The sequence below is a fragment of the Macrobrachium rosenbergii genome, chromosome 36, assembly GCF_040412425.1.
Source record: "Macrobrachium rosenbergii isolate ZJJX-2024 chromosome 36, ASM4041242v1, whole genome shotgun sequence".
Classification (NCBI taxonomy): domain Eukaryota; kingdom Metazoa; phylum Arthropoda; class Malacostraca; order Decapoda; family Palaemonidae; genus Macrobrachium; species Macrobrachium rosenbergii.
In genome coordinates this window covers 7,557,883-7,570,510 of record NC_089776.1, presented here as the reverse complement: position 1 = coordinate 7,570,510, position 12,628 = coordinate 7,557,883, and the positions used below count along the sequence as shown (strand labels likewise).

At 36.2% G+C, this 12,628-nt stretch overlaps 1 protein-coding gene across 3 annotated transcripts in view; it reads left to right on the top strand.

Moving 5' to 3' along the window:
• Positions 1 to 12,213, top strand: part of LOC136856595 (WD repeat-containing protein 11-like) — a 29,947-nt gene extending 17,734 nt beyond the window's left edge. For 2 of the 3 annotated variants that reach the window (XM_067134508.1, XM_067134509.1), the window contains 15 exons: positions 1,015 to 1,146; positions 1,863 to 2,128; positions 3,387 to 3,610; positions 3,759 to 3,941; positions 4,202 to 4,464; positions 4,623 to 4,738; positions 5,348 to 5,569; positions 6,045 to 6,213; positions 6,433 to 6,570; positions 7,318 to 7,493; positions 8,159 to 8,338; positions 9,102 to 9,366; positions 9,577 to 9,746; positions 11,140 to 11,375; positions 11,738 to 12,213. In XM_067134508.1, the coding sequence (XP_066990609.1) occupies positions 1,015 to 1,146; positions 1,863 to 2,128; positions 3,387 to 3,610; positions 3,759 to 3,941; positions 4,202 to 4,464; positions 4,623 to 4,738; positions 5,348 to 5,569; positions 6,045 to 6,213; positions 6,433 to 6,570; positions 7,318 to 7,493; positions 8,159 to 8,338; positions 9,102 to 9,366; positions 9,577 to 9,746; positions 11,140 to 11,375; positions 11,738 to 11,852 (2,855 nt within the window). In that variant the 3' untranslated portion in view covers positions 11,853 to 12,213. Of the gene's footprint in view, positions 1 to 1,014; positions 1,147 to 1,862; positions 2,129 to 3,386; positions 3,611 to 3,758; positions 3,942 to 4,201; positions 4,465 to 4,622; positions 4,739 to 5,347; positions 5,570 to 6,044; positions 6,214 to 6,432; positions 6,571 to 7,317; positions 7,494 to 8,158; positions 8,516 to 8,675; positions 9,367 to 9,576; positions 9,747 to 11,139; positions 11,376 to 11,737 lie in introns of all 3 variants that reach the window. The other variant, XR_010858412.1, reaches the window with a different exon arrangement.
• Positions 12,214 to 12,628: the final 415 nt, after the last annotated feature.

The following is a 12,628-nucleotide window of genomic DNA, read 5'->3' as shown; positions in this document are numbered from 1 at the left end:
ACACCTTTTTAACCTTTTACTCTCAATTTTCTTTTCAGCGCTGAATGACCTCATAGGTCCCAGCGCTTGGCCTTTGGCCTAAAATGTATATCATTCTATTTCTTAACTGAATGTTATTGTACGCAAGAGCTTTCATACAGATTTGACGTTTAGGATACTGAATTTTTTCCAGCTTACAATTAGTCTACTTCCCAGAGGAACAGATGTAGGTCAAAACTGGTGTAAGGTTTTGAGCTACAAAACTCTAGAGACATACATATATACAATATGTATTATCTTTAACTATTTCTTTCCCATTAGGGGAGTACTGACAGTGCCCTTTGTGTAGACCACAGTGTTCCTTTTGTCCTGTCTACATTACATTTTACATTTTGGTTTTTAAATAATAATAACAATATGATAATAATCCCCTTTGTGAAACGCACTTAGTTTTAGCAGGGTGCCATTTGAATGCCAAGAATTCATTCCTGGATTCAAATTCAAATTTAGTTCGTATTTATAATTTTCATTGTAAATCAAATAAACTTACCTGCTTTCAGTCAAATTTTTTCTTAATTAAAAACAAATAGTATCATGGAAGTATTCACTTCATCTTCAGTGTTATAAATGAGAGCTGTGAAGGAAATTATTAATTTAAAACAGTTTAGAATTTTTCCTTCTCTTTACTCATGAGTGATGAAAGCACAAGTAAAATTCAGGCTAGTTTGTGAGACATTATTGCAGCATTTTTTACAACTGTCAAGTACTTTTTGCAGAATATTAAGTCGTAGTAAGTAGGAGTCAGTCACTTTTCAGTCACTTTTTAGTGAAAATGATCTGGTTCTAAACATCAGTGTTTCTAGCATCTTTTTACATGTTCATTTTTGCAATCATTTTATGCCCTCTTCTGTCTGTCAGTGCTATTTTCATGCTGAGCCATGTTTTTACAAAAGTCAGAAAGAAGTGAACATAGAGATAGAGTCTGTTTTGGGATTATTCGTCAGAGTAATTTGGTATGCCATCAATTATTTTCAGATACTAGCGGTGTCAGTGAGCACTATTATGAAGTCATGTACGATAGGAAATGCCATTCAGAACCACTGCGTTTAAATAAACAGAGTAGAGCTATTGGATTTGCACTAGATCCTGTGTCTGAAAAGCATATGGGTAAGTACACTTTATTTATTTCCTGGAATAGTTTTGTTCACAATATTACGCTAGCTCAGAACTGTAGTGGAATGTAATGATGACATATAAAGGAATCATTTTATGATTTTAGCCATGCTAATGCCATTCACAACGTCACAGTTAATAGATTTTTAGCCTATACAGTATTTTAAATTAACAGGTTTAAATGCCTTGCAGTGAAAGTCCTTTGATGAATCTGAAGATGATCAAAAACTTCTTTGTAGGGTAGAATTCAGAAAGATGTTGGGCACAGTATTTATCAAAGATGCTAGCAGGCTTTAAAAATAGAACAACATTTTGATTAAGCTCTTTTTTTTCTCCCTACTTTTCTAAATTCTTTTTTTTCTTTTCTTCCTACTTTTCTTAATTCCCCTGTAGGAGGGTAGTGCCTTCAGTATACCTCATGTGGTGCACTGTAGGCATTACTTAAGGTTCTTTGCAGCACACCTTCAGCCCCTAGCTGCAACCCCTTTCATTCCTTTTACTGTACTTCTGTTCATATTCTCTTTCTTCCATCTTACTTTCCATCCTCTCCTAACAATTTATTCATTGTGCAACTGCAAGGTTTTCCTCTTGTTACACCTTTAAAACCTTCTTTACTCTCAGTTTCTCTCTCAGCGCTGAACGACCTCATCAGTCCCAGCGCTTGGCCTCTGGCCTAAATTCTATATTCTATTCTACTTTTCTTAATTCAGCCCTTGTCCTGGGAGATGGTCGAGTGGTGTTCAAGCAGGTTACCACTTCAGCATCTCATTGCCGCCTGTCGGTCAGCACCCCGCTCTTTACACCTGGGGCACCATCCGCACCTCCTGTGCCATGCCAAGTTCCCCAGTCAGGTCTCAAGATGGCTGACAATCATTTTGGTCTCACTCAGTCGCCGGAAGGTGTCAATGTCAATATGCCAAAGACTGCATTAGCAGATATGGTGAAGCCTGCATGGGCACTGTCAGAAAATGTCAAGGTATTGTACAGTATGTTGTAATGTATTATCTTTTTATTACTTTCTCTTTTTGTGGTGAAAACAAGTTTACAGTGACTGATGTTGGTGAAAAAATTTGTTAATTTTTATTTATTTAGAGGATCACTCTGTGGGTACAAATGGGTCTTGCTTGAATACGTTGTTAGAAGTGATGCATTTTGCAGGAAAATCTCCAAAATTGGATGAGTGTAAATTATGGATTAGATTAGGTAGAAATTATATGAAAATGCTGTATAGGCTGTATACATTGGCTCTGGTATACTGTACTATACTGTATCGCGAAGTTAAAAAACTAAGCTGTACTGTTGATACCTCATTATTTAACTGATTTCAACACCTGCCAGAAATCTAGATACCTGAAGTGCCACTGTAATGCCTAGCCAAGAAGTTATGACATTTTGCAAGAGATAATTCACATGTGCAATTGCCCACATCACTGCCATAACATATTTAAAGCATAAGACCTTTAGTTTTCAATGAAGTACTGTACAGTGGCTCTTGAAAAGGGCTGGAGCATAAAGTGAAATCACTCACAATTATGTGTTATTACTAAAATAATTAACAAGTTCAATATCATAGGCACTTGAATGCATCATGTCTGAACACCTACGTTATATGGATAATACTTGTGTAATTTCATTTTTTCAAAAACAAATCAGTCTCTTGATTGAAAATGGTATCTGTAGCGCAGTGGGGTTTCACTTTAATGGACACCTCAATGGTCTGGATTTTTTTATTAATTATCTGACTCTGTTAATTGGTGAAGACTTGCTGTGTTAGGCTAAGCTATGACCCTTCAGACCACTTGAACTAACGTAACATTTCATGTGGTATTCAACATTTTTTGAATTCCCTTGATTAAGAGATATCGCCTCAAATTACCAAGCTCTGCCTTTGAAATAATCAATTCACTTTTATATTCAATCATAACCTTAACTATTTTGGTTTAAGTTTGATCATTATCTAAGCCATTAAAGAACCAATTAAAGAAGGGAGTTTTAACATTCAGGATTTTTTAAATATCTAACTTCATGTGATACTTACACTTAAATTTTTGCTTATGTGGCATGTTGATGTTTATAATTAAAATACCACAATTTATCAGTTAATCCTATTTAATCATAAATGAGCCACAAAGATCAGTGTGGTTGCAAGACAGTGCACACTAACTTGCACACTAAAATGTGTTAAAATATCCTTAATCAGTATTGTAACAGTATGAACCATAAATTCATTTCAGGAGCTAGGCCATCGCGTAAACCTTAGAATATTGATGACCGGTTTAATGCCTGCTGTGTCTCCGCCTCCATTAGTGATAAGAATGTGTCCACCTCTCACAACACGTAATATACATCAGTATGTCCCAAGATTAGCTGCAGGGACACAGGCTGGAGCTGTACAGATCATAAATATGGCGACTGGCGTATTGGAGCGCGAGTTTGCACTTCACACGTATCCAGTGAGGTTGGTAGATTGTCGTGTTGAGTTGGTTTGATGATTAAAATGCAGAAAGTATCAACATTTTAAGAATTTAATATGAATATTAATTTCATTCTTATCTGTATTCTGTTTTCAATATTGTTTAATTTTTCTCAATGTTTTTCCTCCTCAGAGGTGTTGAGTGGACCAGTTTGACATCTATTTTGTCATTTGGTCATCAACCGTTGACAAACAGTCAAGGGCTGGTGCGTAATGAATTAATTTATACTGACATTTTGACGGGACGTACCATCACCCTAAGGCCTAACAAGAGTGATGAAACCAGTATTGATATGGTTCGAGTATCCTACCTGAAGTAAGTTGATAACTTGTTTAGAGTTACTTTGTTATAATTACTTTGCTATAATTGATTGGGCATCATAGCGCTTAACACATCTTCATTCTGAGATGTTTTTAAGTGAATATACATTGACAGTGTAATATGAAAGTCATAGAACCAGTTCATTTAGACCGGTATATTTTGAATATAGTAATCCTTTGTCCAAAATGTTTCCAAAAATTTCTTTACGAAATAAGAATGAATGTTTGTATAATGATGAATTTTATTCATCACAGACAGTACTTCATCGTTGTATTCCGAGAAGACCCATTTGAGCTCTGGGATGCAAAGAAACTGGTTCCCCTGAGAACAATGCCCCGTCGTTTTCCAAGAGTTTCGGCGCTGGAATGGTCCCCAACTAGTCATGTCAAAGCTCGCCGAACATCTGAAGGTCAAACCACTGAAGTCGAACAAGGGAAACATGAATTATCAGTCCCAAAAGAAGCTCCCCAGCCCGAAACTTCTATGACAGAATCTGTGTTAAACCTCACAGATGTTGGTTAGTATGGAACTTTGACTTGCATGTAAATTTTGCAGGTACTTTTTTAGGAGCATAAGCAGTTGGAGGACAGGTTAATTAATGGTAGTCCAATATGTATTTGATATTGAAAGATCCACCTGTATGGTTCTCTAATTGCAGTCTTTTCCTCGTTCCAGGTGACAGAACAAGTATTGCAAAAGAAACATTTGTTTTCACAGACACAGAGGGCCAGTTATATCATTTTTCTGTTGAAGGCAATGTTATTAAAGATGGAAGTAAAGTACCACCAGATGTAAGTAACAAAATAACCGTGTAATATTTTATTTGTATGGTGATTTTGGAGCTGATCAGGGAAAATATTGGCTGTATAACTGTTGTTTTATTAAATGGGAAGACATTAACCAGAGTCTTGCAAAAAATATATATAAATCATGTAGTTTATATCATAGTTGCAAACCATTATTTTGCTGATCCAGTGTTAAACACACTATGCCAAATATGAGCGTATTGTAACTGGGCCAGCAGAGTGGAGCTAATTGTTCAAACTGCTTGGAGTTGAAAGGAATAAAGTGTACCCAAACCCTCCCCCAAAAACCAGCCATTTTTTTTCATTGTATGAGTGGTCAGCTGTGAGCTAATTGCAAGGGACAAGGGAACTCTCTGCAAAGGTATAGTTTTTAGAAAATGCTAATGTCTTCGTCCAAATGCAGAGTGTTGCCTTATTTAAACAAACGGCTCTTTGGGAGGGAAAATCTTTGAAGATTAATTATGAACTGGGCTAACTGGCTATTATTATTACGATATGTGGTATTAAATACTTTCTGTAATCTAACTTAAGGAAAAGTAGCAATTAAAATACTTAGTGTTTCCTGTCTAATTTTTATTACCCTCTGCATTACAGTCTCAGATGAGTGCCATCACATCCATTGCATGGAAGAGCCATGAAATTGTGCTGAGCGACGCAGATGGAAACCTAACCGTTTGGGATTTGAAAACCCGAATCTCGCGCCACATAGCAACTCACAGAGGGTGGATACGAAAGGTCAGATTTGCACCAGGACGTGACAACATGAAGCTTGTTGTTCTGTTTGCAGATGGCATTGACATCTGGGATGTCCGAGATGTAAGTTATATCCCGAAAGTACATACTGTGTTTTTGTTTGTGTTCAGCATTCTGTTTATAGTTACTCCTTGCCAGTATTTGGTTTCGTCTTGTTATTATTTTGAAAATGTTAAAACTACATTGATAGTATTTAAGCAGGCAATCTTGCAGGCTTTTGTTTCCGTAAGATACTCGTGTTTTGCATATCCGTAGAACATACTGTATTCAAAAAGTAAATGCAGTACTCTGTTGTTCGAATTATTGCCTTCCAAGAATGGTAGGGGGACCATTTAAAATTTAATAAAGAGTTTTGGAACAAGACTGAAAATCAGTGGAGCTGCATTACTTGGACATTCTTGAAAAGATTTTAAGAACCACTGTTTAGGTTGACTGCATCGTTGGTGTTTTCTGAAAAAAAAACCTCTGAATATAAAATATTAGTCTTTGCACATAAGATAAAAAAAGGATTTATTTCTTTTATTCTACTCTTGCAAAGGTTGTGTTGGTAAGTCAGGTCAAATCGCCCCGCGACATTGTGAAGGTGGTGGATGTGGACTGGGGGGCATCAGACCGACCCGTTCTTGCCACCATCGATGGATGTCTCCGTGTTCTGGATATGTCTTTGAAGGTGTCCAGTTCACCCATTTTCTTATATTTCACAAAAGGTACGGCAAACATATAAGACAGTCGTGGATGCTTACTAATAGCAGATCGCTTGCATGCATTCATTTATGTATGTATCCAGTGTAGAAACACATTTGGTTGGTTTCAGGCATCCTGAAAAGTAGCGTCCTAGAATCAGCTGTTACATGCTGTTTTTTGTAAAATGTGTTTTATGCATGCAAGTGTTTCCTTTATTTCAATAACCAATAATTTCTTTTCAGATCCTATAGTTTCGCCTTACCTGTTAGCCGGAGAGGCCTCTTTAAATTTAAGAACGTTGATGACACATCAGCCATGGAGACCACAATATTCTCTTCAGTTTACGTGTGATGATGGGTTCACGCCTGAACAGTTAATAAGTAAGAAAATTTCTGTTTCTAGTTTGAAGTTTTCATATTAGCTTCATTATATTTTGTACTCTTAATGACTTAGGATATTTTTAAAGGTCAGCTTTTTCATGGCTGGCTGAAAATGGAGTTGATTAACTGAAAATGTTAAGGAAAATGTGACTGCAGAATCCCATCACTTTGTGTCTTATGAAAATGTTATGGAAAATGTGGCTCCAGAATCCCACCACTTTGTGTCTTAGTCTAACTTTTATGAGGAAGTAAGTTGGTTTTGCAGCTATCAGCAGATTGCATACATTATTATTATCAAGCCATTTACCATGATAGAGTAGCTCCCAAGTGAAGGAAAAACTATGATCAGTGCCACATTTACACTTCGAAAGCTGCATACGGATGAACTCCCCCTCTACAAGCAGCAAACTTTTAATGCACAGGCTACTTTTTCCACCCACATCAAAGGCTTACTGGCAGCACCTCGAATAATCCTCCACACACTCTGGCATTCATAGGACTTCCCTTGTGCCTTCCTCCCAACAACTTCTAGATCATATGCTCTTCACCAGTGCATCATCCTCCATTCCTTCCACATGACCAAACCAATTAATAAATGCTGATGTATCCTCTCACATAAAGTAACCTGTCTACCAGATTCATTATAGTAAATGAAGTGAAAGGGTTTGAGAGTCAAGTTGGATTCTGTGTGAGATCCAACAATCTCTGCAAGGCAACTTATGATCTGTTCTACTGTCAAATCTGTAGGCATTGAGGCATGGCTGGCACGGATCCCGTTAGAAGTAAAGGAGTTTCTGGAAACCTGTGGATCAATTTCACACCGGGCTTTGGTCACAGCAAAACTGTTTGGAGATCAAGGAGAAATCGATTTTTGGACTGTTGCATGTTACTACCTCACTCAGCCAGCACTTATGAACTCCAAGGTATGGCTTTTCATCATTTCCTTTCAGATTATAATATTTTGAAATAAGTGGAAGGAGGAAAATTTGACATATGATGAAGAATAACATTCTAGTCATCAAAGGTGCATTTCAAGCCATGATTATGTATCATGAACACATGAGTATAATTTTTTCCTGTGCTGCTTTTAATGATTTATCAGTTATTCTCCTTTATACATAAACTGTATATGTGTATGCCTATATGTAGATTTGGGTTAATAAGTAAAAAGACATGCTTTGCAGTAATAACTATCTAGGGGTTTACATAAAAAAAAATTATAAGCATTTTTGATAGAAACATGAGAGGTCATTGAAATTATTTGTTAGATACAGGACATCAGATTAAAAGGCTTTACTACAGTATATTTATGCTAAATGAGCTTCAGGACCTGAAATGTACAAACTGATAGCTATGGAAAATAAGAATGTTCATGATGAAGGTAATGAAGAAATAAAGGATAAAATCAGTTCCAAGATTTTATAGATGCCTTTGCCCTCTTTATTCACAAATTACAAATAAACACGCTGCATAATGTGGTTTATAATCATAAAAAGAATGTCATAATCTGATGATGCATTTCTGTTTATGAAAGATCGTTTTGCCTGATTCTTACATCTTTCCATCTTTCCTCTCCCTGTGTTTGAAGGATGAAAACAGCAGCAGCAGTAGCAGTGTGGGCAGTGCTGAACTGATTGCCATGGACAAAGACACTGCTTCAGAAAAGAGTGGCACCAGTGATGAAGTTAGTCTCCCTGTGTCTTGTCTTCCTCCAACGTATCCCTTGGAGACTACGTATAATCATCTGTGTGATGCTGCCACATATAAAGTAAGGTGTACAGTGTTTTTAGTCATTTTATTATGCACGACCACTTGTCATGCAAACTCTAGACTTCGCTGAAAATCACATCTTCCTGAAAATCCCCACTATGGTTGAGAAACTCATTACTGTACCATCTTGATTGAATTTTATTGGTAGTTACCATGAGCTAGTGAGGTCCGTAGGGTACATAATTAGCTTTTGATGCTGAAAATACATTGAGCTAACAGTGATCTTTAGCAGATATATACATGGTAACATTGTTCTTGCAAGATGAGGCATAATTTGAAAATTGATGAATTATCCTTTTTCATGCTATTGTTCTGTGTGAACATCATTTGTGCAGTTTTAACATTAGTGTGCTCACGTACTTATTTTTCACATACTTTGTAGTATTTGCTGAAATCTGTACTTTACAGATGATTGCCTGCAATAATTTGTTTTGGAGGATTCAATGGCTTTATTTTCATTCATTTCTCCTCCCGATTAGCAAAATTAATCCTAAGACCTTTCTTAGATATAGTCCCCAAACAATAATATTTGCTAGAGCCACTTGTTGATAGGTAAAATCACTATTTATGTAGGTAACTATTTTACTAAAATGACATTTTTTTCTGATCTTCTTATTACAGCATTCAGTATCACTGGTTAAAGACTTGCTAAAGTTGGTTAGTTCCCTATGCAAAATTAATGTTTAGAAATTCTATTGTAACTTAGTTATTGGTTCATATGTGTGACATAAGTTTATTTCACTCTCCTTAATGACAAACAGCACCATGAACTGGAGCGTTTAGCAATACACGAAAGCAAGATCTTGGAAGGTTCTCAGCGAGCAAATCTTGGGCGATGTCTGGCCGTAGTTGGGGAGAGAGATCGTGCTGTTAGGCTTCTCCTCGACGCAGACGCTTCGAACAGTCAGTTCTATACGGATTGCTTAAGAGCGTGCCTTTTAGCTGCCACACACCACTCAGCTCAAGCTCAATCAACCATCAAGTTGGTTGCCACAAACTTGATTGCAGCAGGAAATATATGGGAAGGTATGTGAAGTGGTTCTGGGTTATCTTTTTTTGAATTTGTATAATAGATTGATAGCTGTCACAATAAATCGTTGCTTGGTATACATTTGGAGTTGAGAGAAAATGTCATTAACATATTTCCAAAGTGCATACAACTCGTACACTGCACTTTAACAACTTGTCTGTCATTGTATGTAAGAAAGTCTAAAATATATCATTTTCTTTTATTAGGTGTAGAGCTCTTGTGTTTGATTGGCAAAGCCGGAGATGCATGCCGTTACCTCCAGTCATATGGCCACTGGGAAAGTTCTGTGTGGTTAGCCAAGTGTGCCCTGCCACTTACTGAGGCAGTGGATATATTGAAGCGATGGGCAGTGCATCTTATTACTTCTGGCAGTAAGGTAATTTGACTACTCTGTGTTTGAGATTTTTTCAGGGGTGATGCATGAAACATGCACAAGCTTTCAGAGAAATAATTTTTTTTTCATAAATGATTTTTTGTATGTTTTGTCGTAGTGTTTGGAACAATAAATTAGCCACTTTATCATCATGAAAATTCACATTCTGTGCTTTTTCTTCCTTGGTTCACTAATTCATGAGTAGAAGTGAATTGAAGAGTGTCCTCATGTGGTAACTAGTACATAAGTACTGAGTTCCAGTGATAAACAAACTTATTTCTTTATTAAATCCTTTAGGGTGCTTTTCATGAAAAGCTTTAAATGTCGTTGAAAAGTAATAGTGGTAGTTGGATGGCAGATAGTACAGTAGAATTTCCAATTGTAAAAGCCCAACGTCCCCTTTGTAGTATTTTAGTCTGCCCCGTCATTTTTTGTTTTCCTGTTAATCAAGACCCAGTAGGGTGCTGGCATTTGGTCTTTTATTTTTATTGAAGTCAGTGGGAGTAGCGAGAAACGGTAGGAAGAACAAGAAGAGGAAACTAAGAAATACTATGCAGGGATCAGGGATATCCTTTGGCTTGGCCTCTGAAAGAAAAAATGATGAAGGGGTTTAAGAACCAAGAAAACTCAAATAATTTTGAAGAATTTGGTCCATGAAGCCGCATAAAAAAGCAACTGTGTTTGGGAAAAATTTGCCTTGGGGAATGGACTCTCGATCAGTTTTATTTTTCAAAGTTTTGCATTGCTATTCTTAGCAGTGATTATGCTTTTTAGCTTTCCTAAGCCTGAATAAAGAGGGAGGGTTGGAGTCAGAAAAGGCATCTGTCCATACATTTGCCAAAACAAACTTTGAAGCGAGCTATTCAGTGAGTTAAAAAATAATGATGTTGGATGTATATAAAAATCTCCAACTTATGTTTTTATTAGTAATTCATTGGTCTTTCTACCCTCCTTCATACCTTCAGTACATGTTACAGTTAGTTTTGTATTTTGTTGTTTTTACTCACAGTTTGCTGATACTGTGAAAACAGATGCATTGTTCAGGTAGTTTTTGTAATAATATTTTACGCTTTACAACATGTAACATATAAAGTGATTGAATGATAATATATATGCAAGAATGTTTATTCTGAACATTTTGTCTTTTGATTGGAAGGTCAGTTTTATATCATAGGTTTATTTTTGCACGACATGACATTTTTATCATGGTTTCAACCTTTTGGCCAGCATTCCGTATCCCTTGGTTTGTTTACTTTTCTTGACCACCTGAGTGCCAGTTTACTTGCTTTTATCTTAATGTTTTACGCCATTGTAAAAGTAGAGACTTGATTGCATTCAGTGAGGAAAGGAAGATAACTTCATGTTATTCTAACAATCTATATACTGTATGTTTCAGGATCAGGGAGTATGTGCGCTTCTTTCTGTTGGAGGTGTCAGTGGGGCCATAGAACAGCTAGTACAACAGCATTATCATCAGCGTGCAGCGCTCCTGTTGGCTGCAGCGCAACAGCTTCACATTTTACCCAATACACACAATCAGTTGGTGTCATCATCTTTAAATTCACACTCAGGAAGTTCACCAGTGCTCTCAGGAACTGCCTCCATGATGTCCTTTGCTGAAAACATTCATAGGTGTGTAGTTCATGAAATGTCATATTTTGATACTGAATTAAGTTCTTGCTTGTATAACCGTAGAACTCTTGAGGGAGTTAGTCTGCTATTTGTAAAGTTGTAGAACAGTTTCCCTGTACATACACAGTAATTACAGTGCCTTCCTTTCTTTGCTCTGAGAAAAGATATTTGATTTAAATTATGTTCTGCTGTGTTGCCTTAAAAACTTGGTTCCCTTCAGAATGATTAAATTTCTGTTTATAATATTTTTTAGTTTTATCTATAAATTTGATGGTAATTGTAAAAATAATCATAAAATAAGTTCTTTCTCTTTCTGTAAGCTGAAATATGCATCAGGTGTTAATAAAATATTTCTTTTCCAGGAAATATGTCTTGCACTTGTTCAGCCTCGGCAACAGACCTGCCGTATCTTACTTTTGCCGTTTAATGGGAGAAAAAGGAGCAACTCTCCTACAAGAATTAGATTCACTTCAGTAAATTAATCCGTTTTTGGGAGAATATGATTAGCAGCACAAGTAAAGAGTATTTGCATGGTTGAGTAATGCAATGTAGGGGAAATTTCTCTGTTATTAGTTTCTTGACATTCCACTTGATTGCTTTTGCGAGTCTTAATAGTTTGAGAGCCCTGAGAACGTAAAATAAAGAAATGATTTATATCTTGAGTAATTCAAGTCTCAAGGCTTGTGGTATATTTAGATTCTTCATAATAACCTTTAAAATATTATTTTAACTTTATGATTCTTATTAACTATATTCTACACTTTCTTATGATTCAAGTTTCATTGTATTACATTCCATTGTTTAATATCCTTTTGAAATAAAAAAAATTGTATCGTAATTGTGCAGTGTTTATATAGTCAGTATAAAAATATGAATTATGTTAACACAGTGAAATGATTCTTGTATAATTTTACGGGCTCTCTTGAAGATGGAGAGTACTTAATAGTATAATGAGCAAATGGACTTATTACTTGAGAGTAGAAATCATACTACTTGATATAAAAATATACCTTGGTATACATTATTATGTGCTAAGCAAAATGTTAGACAAATCTGTAAGAGAAAATAATAATTTTATCTTACAATAAAATAACCATAACAACAATCTTCCTCTTCCTGGGGATGAGAGATGCCCCATGGGAGGGGGATAGCCTGGCGCTCTCACCCACCTTCCACAGTTTGAAACTTTACTTCCAAATTAATGGATTGTGTCTAACCACAGCAGATAAAGGAGGATCCTTGATGTAAACCAA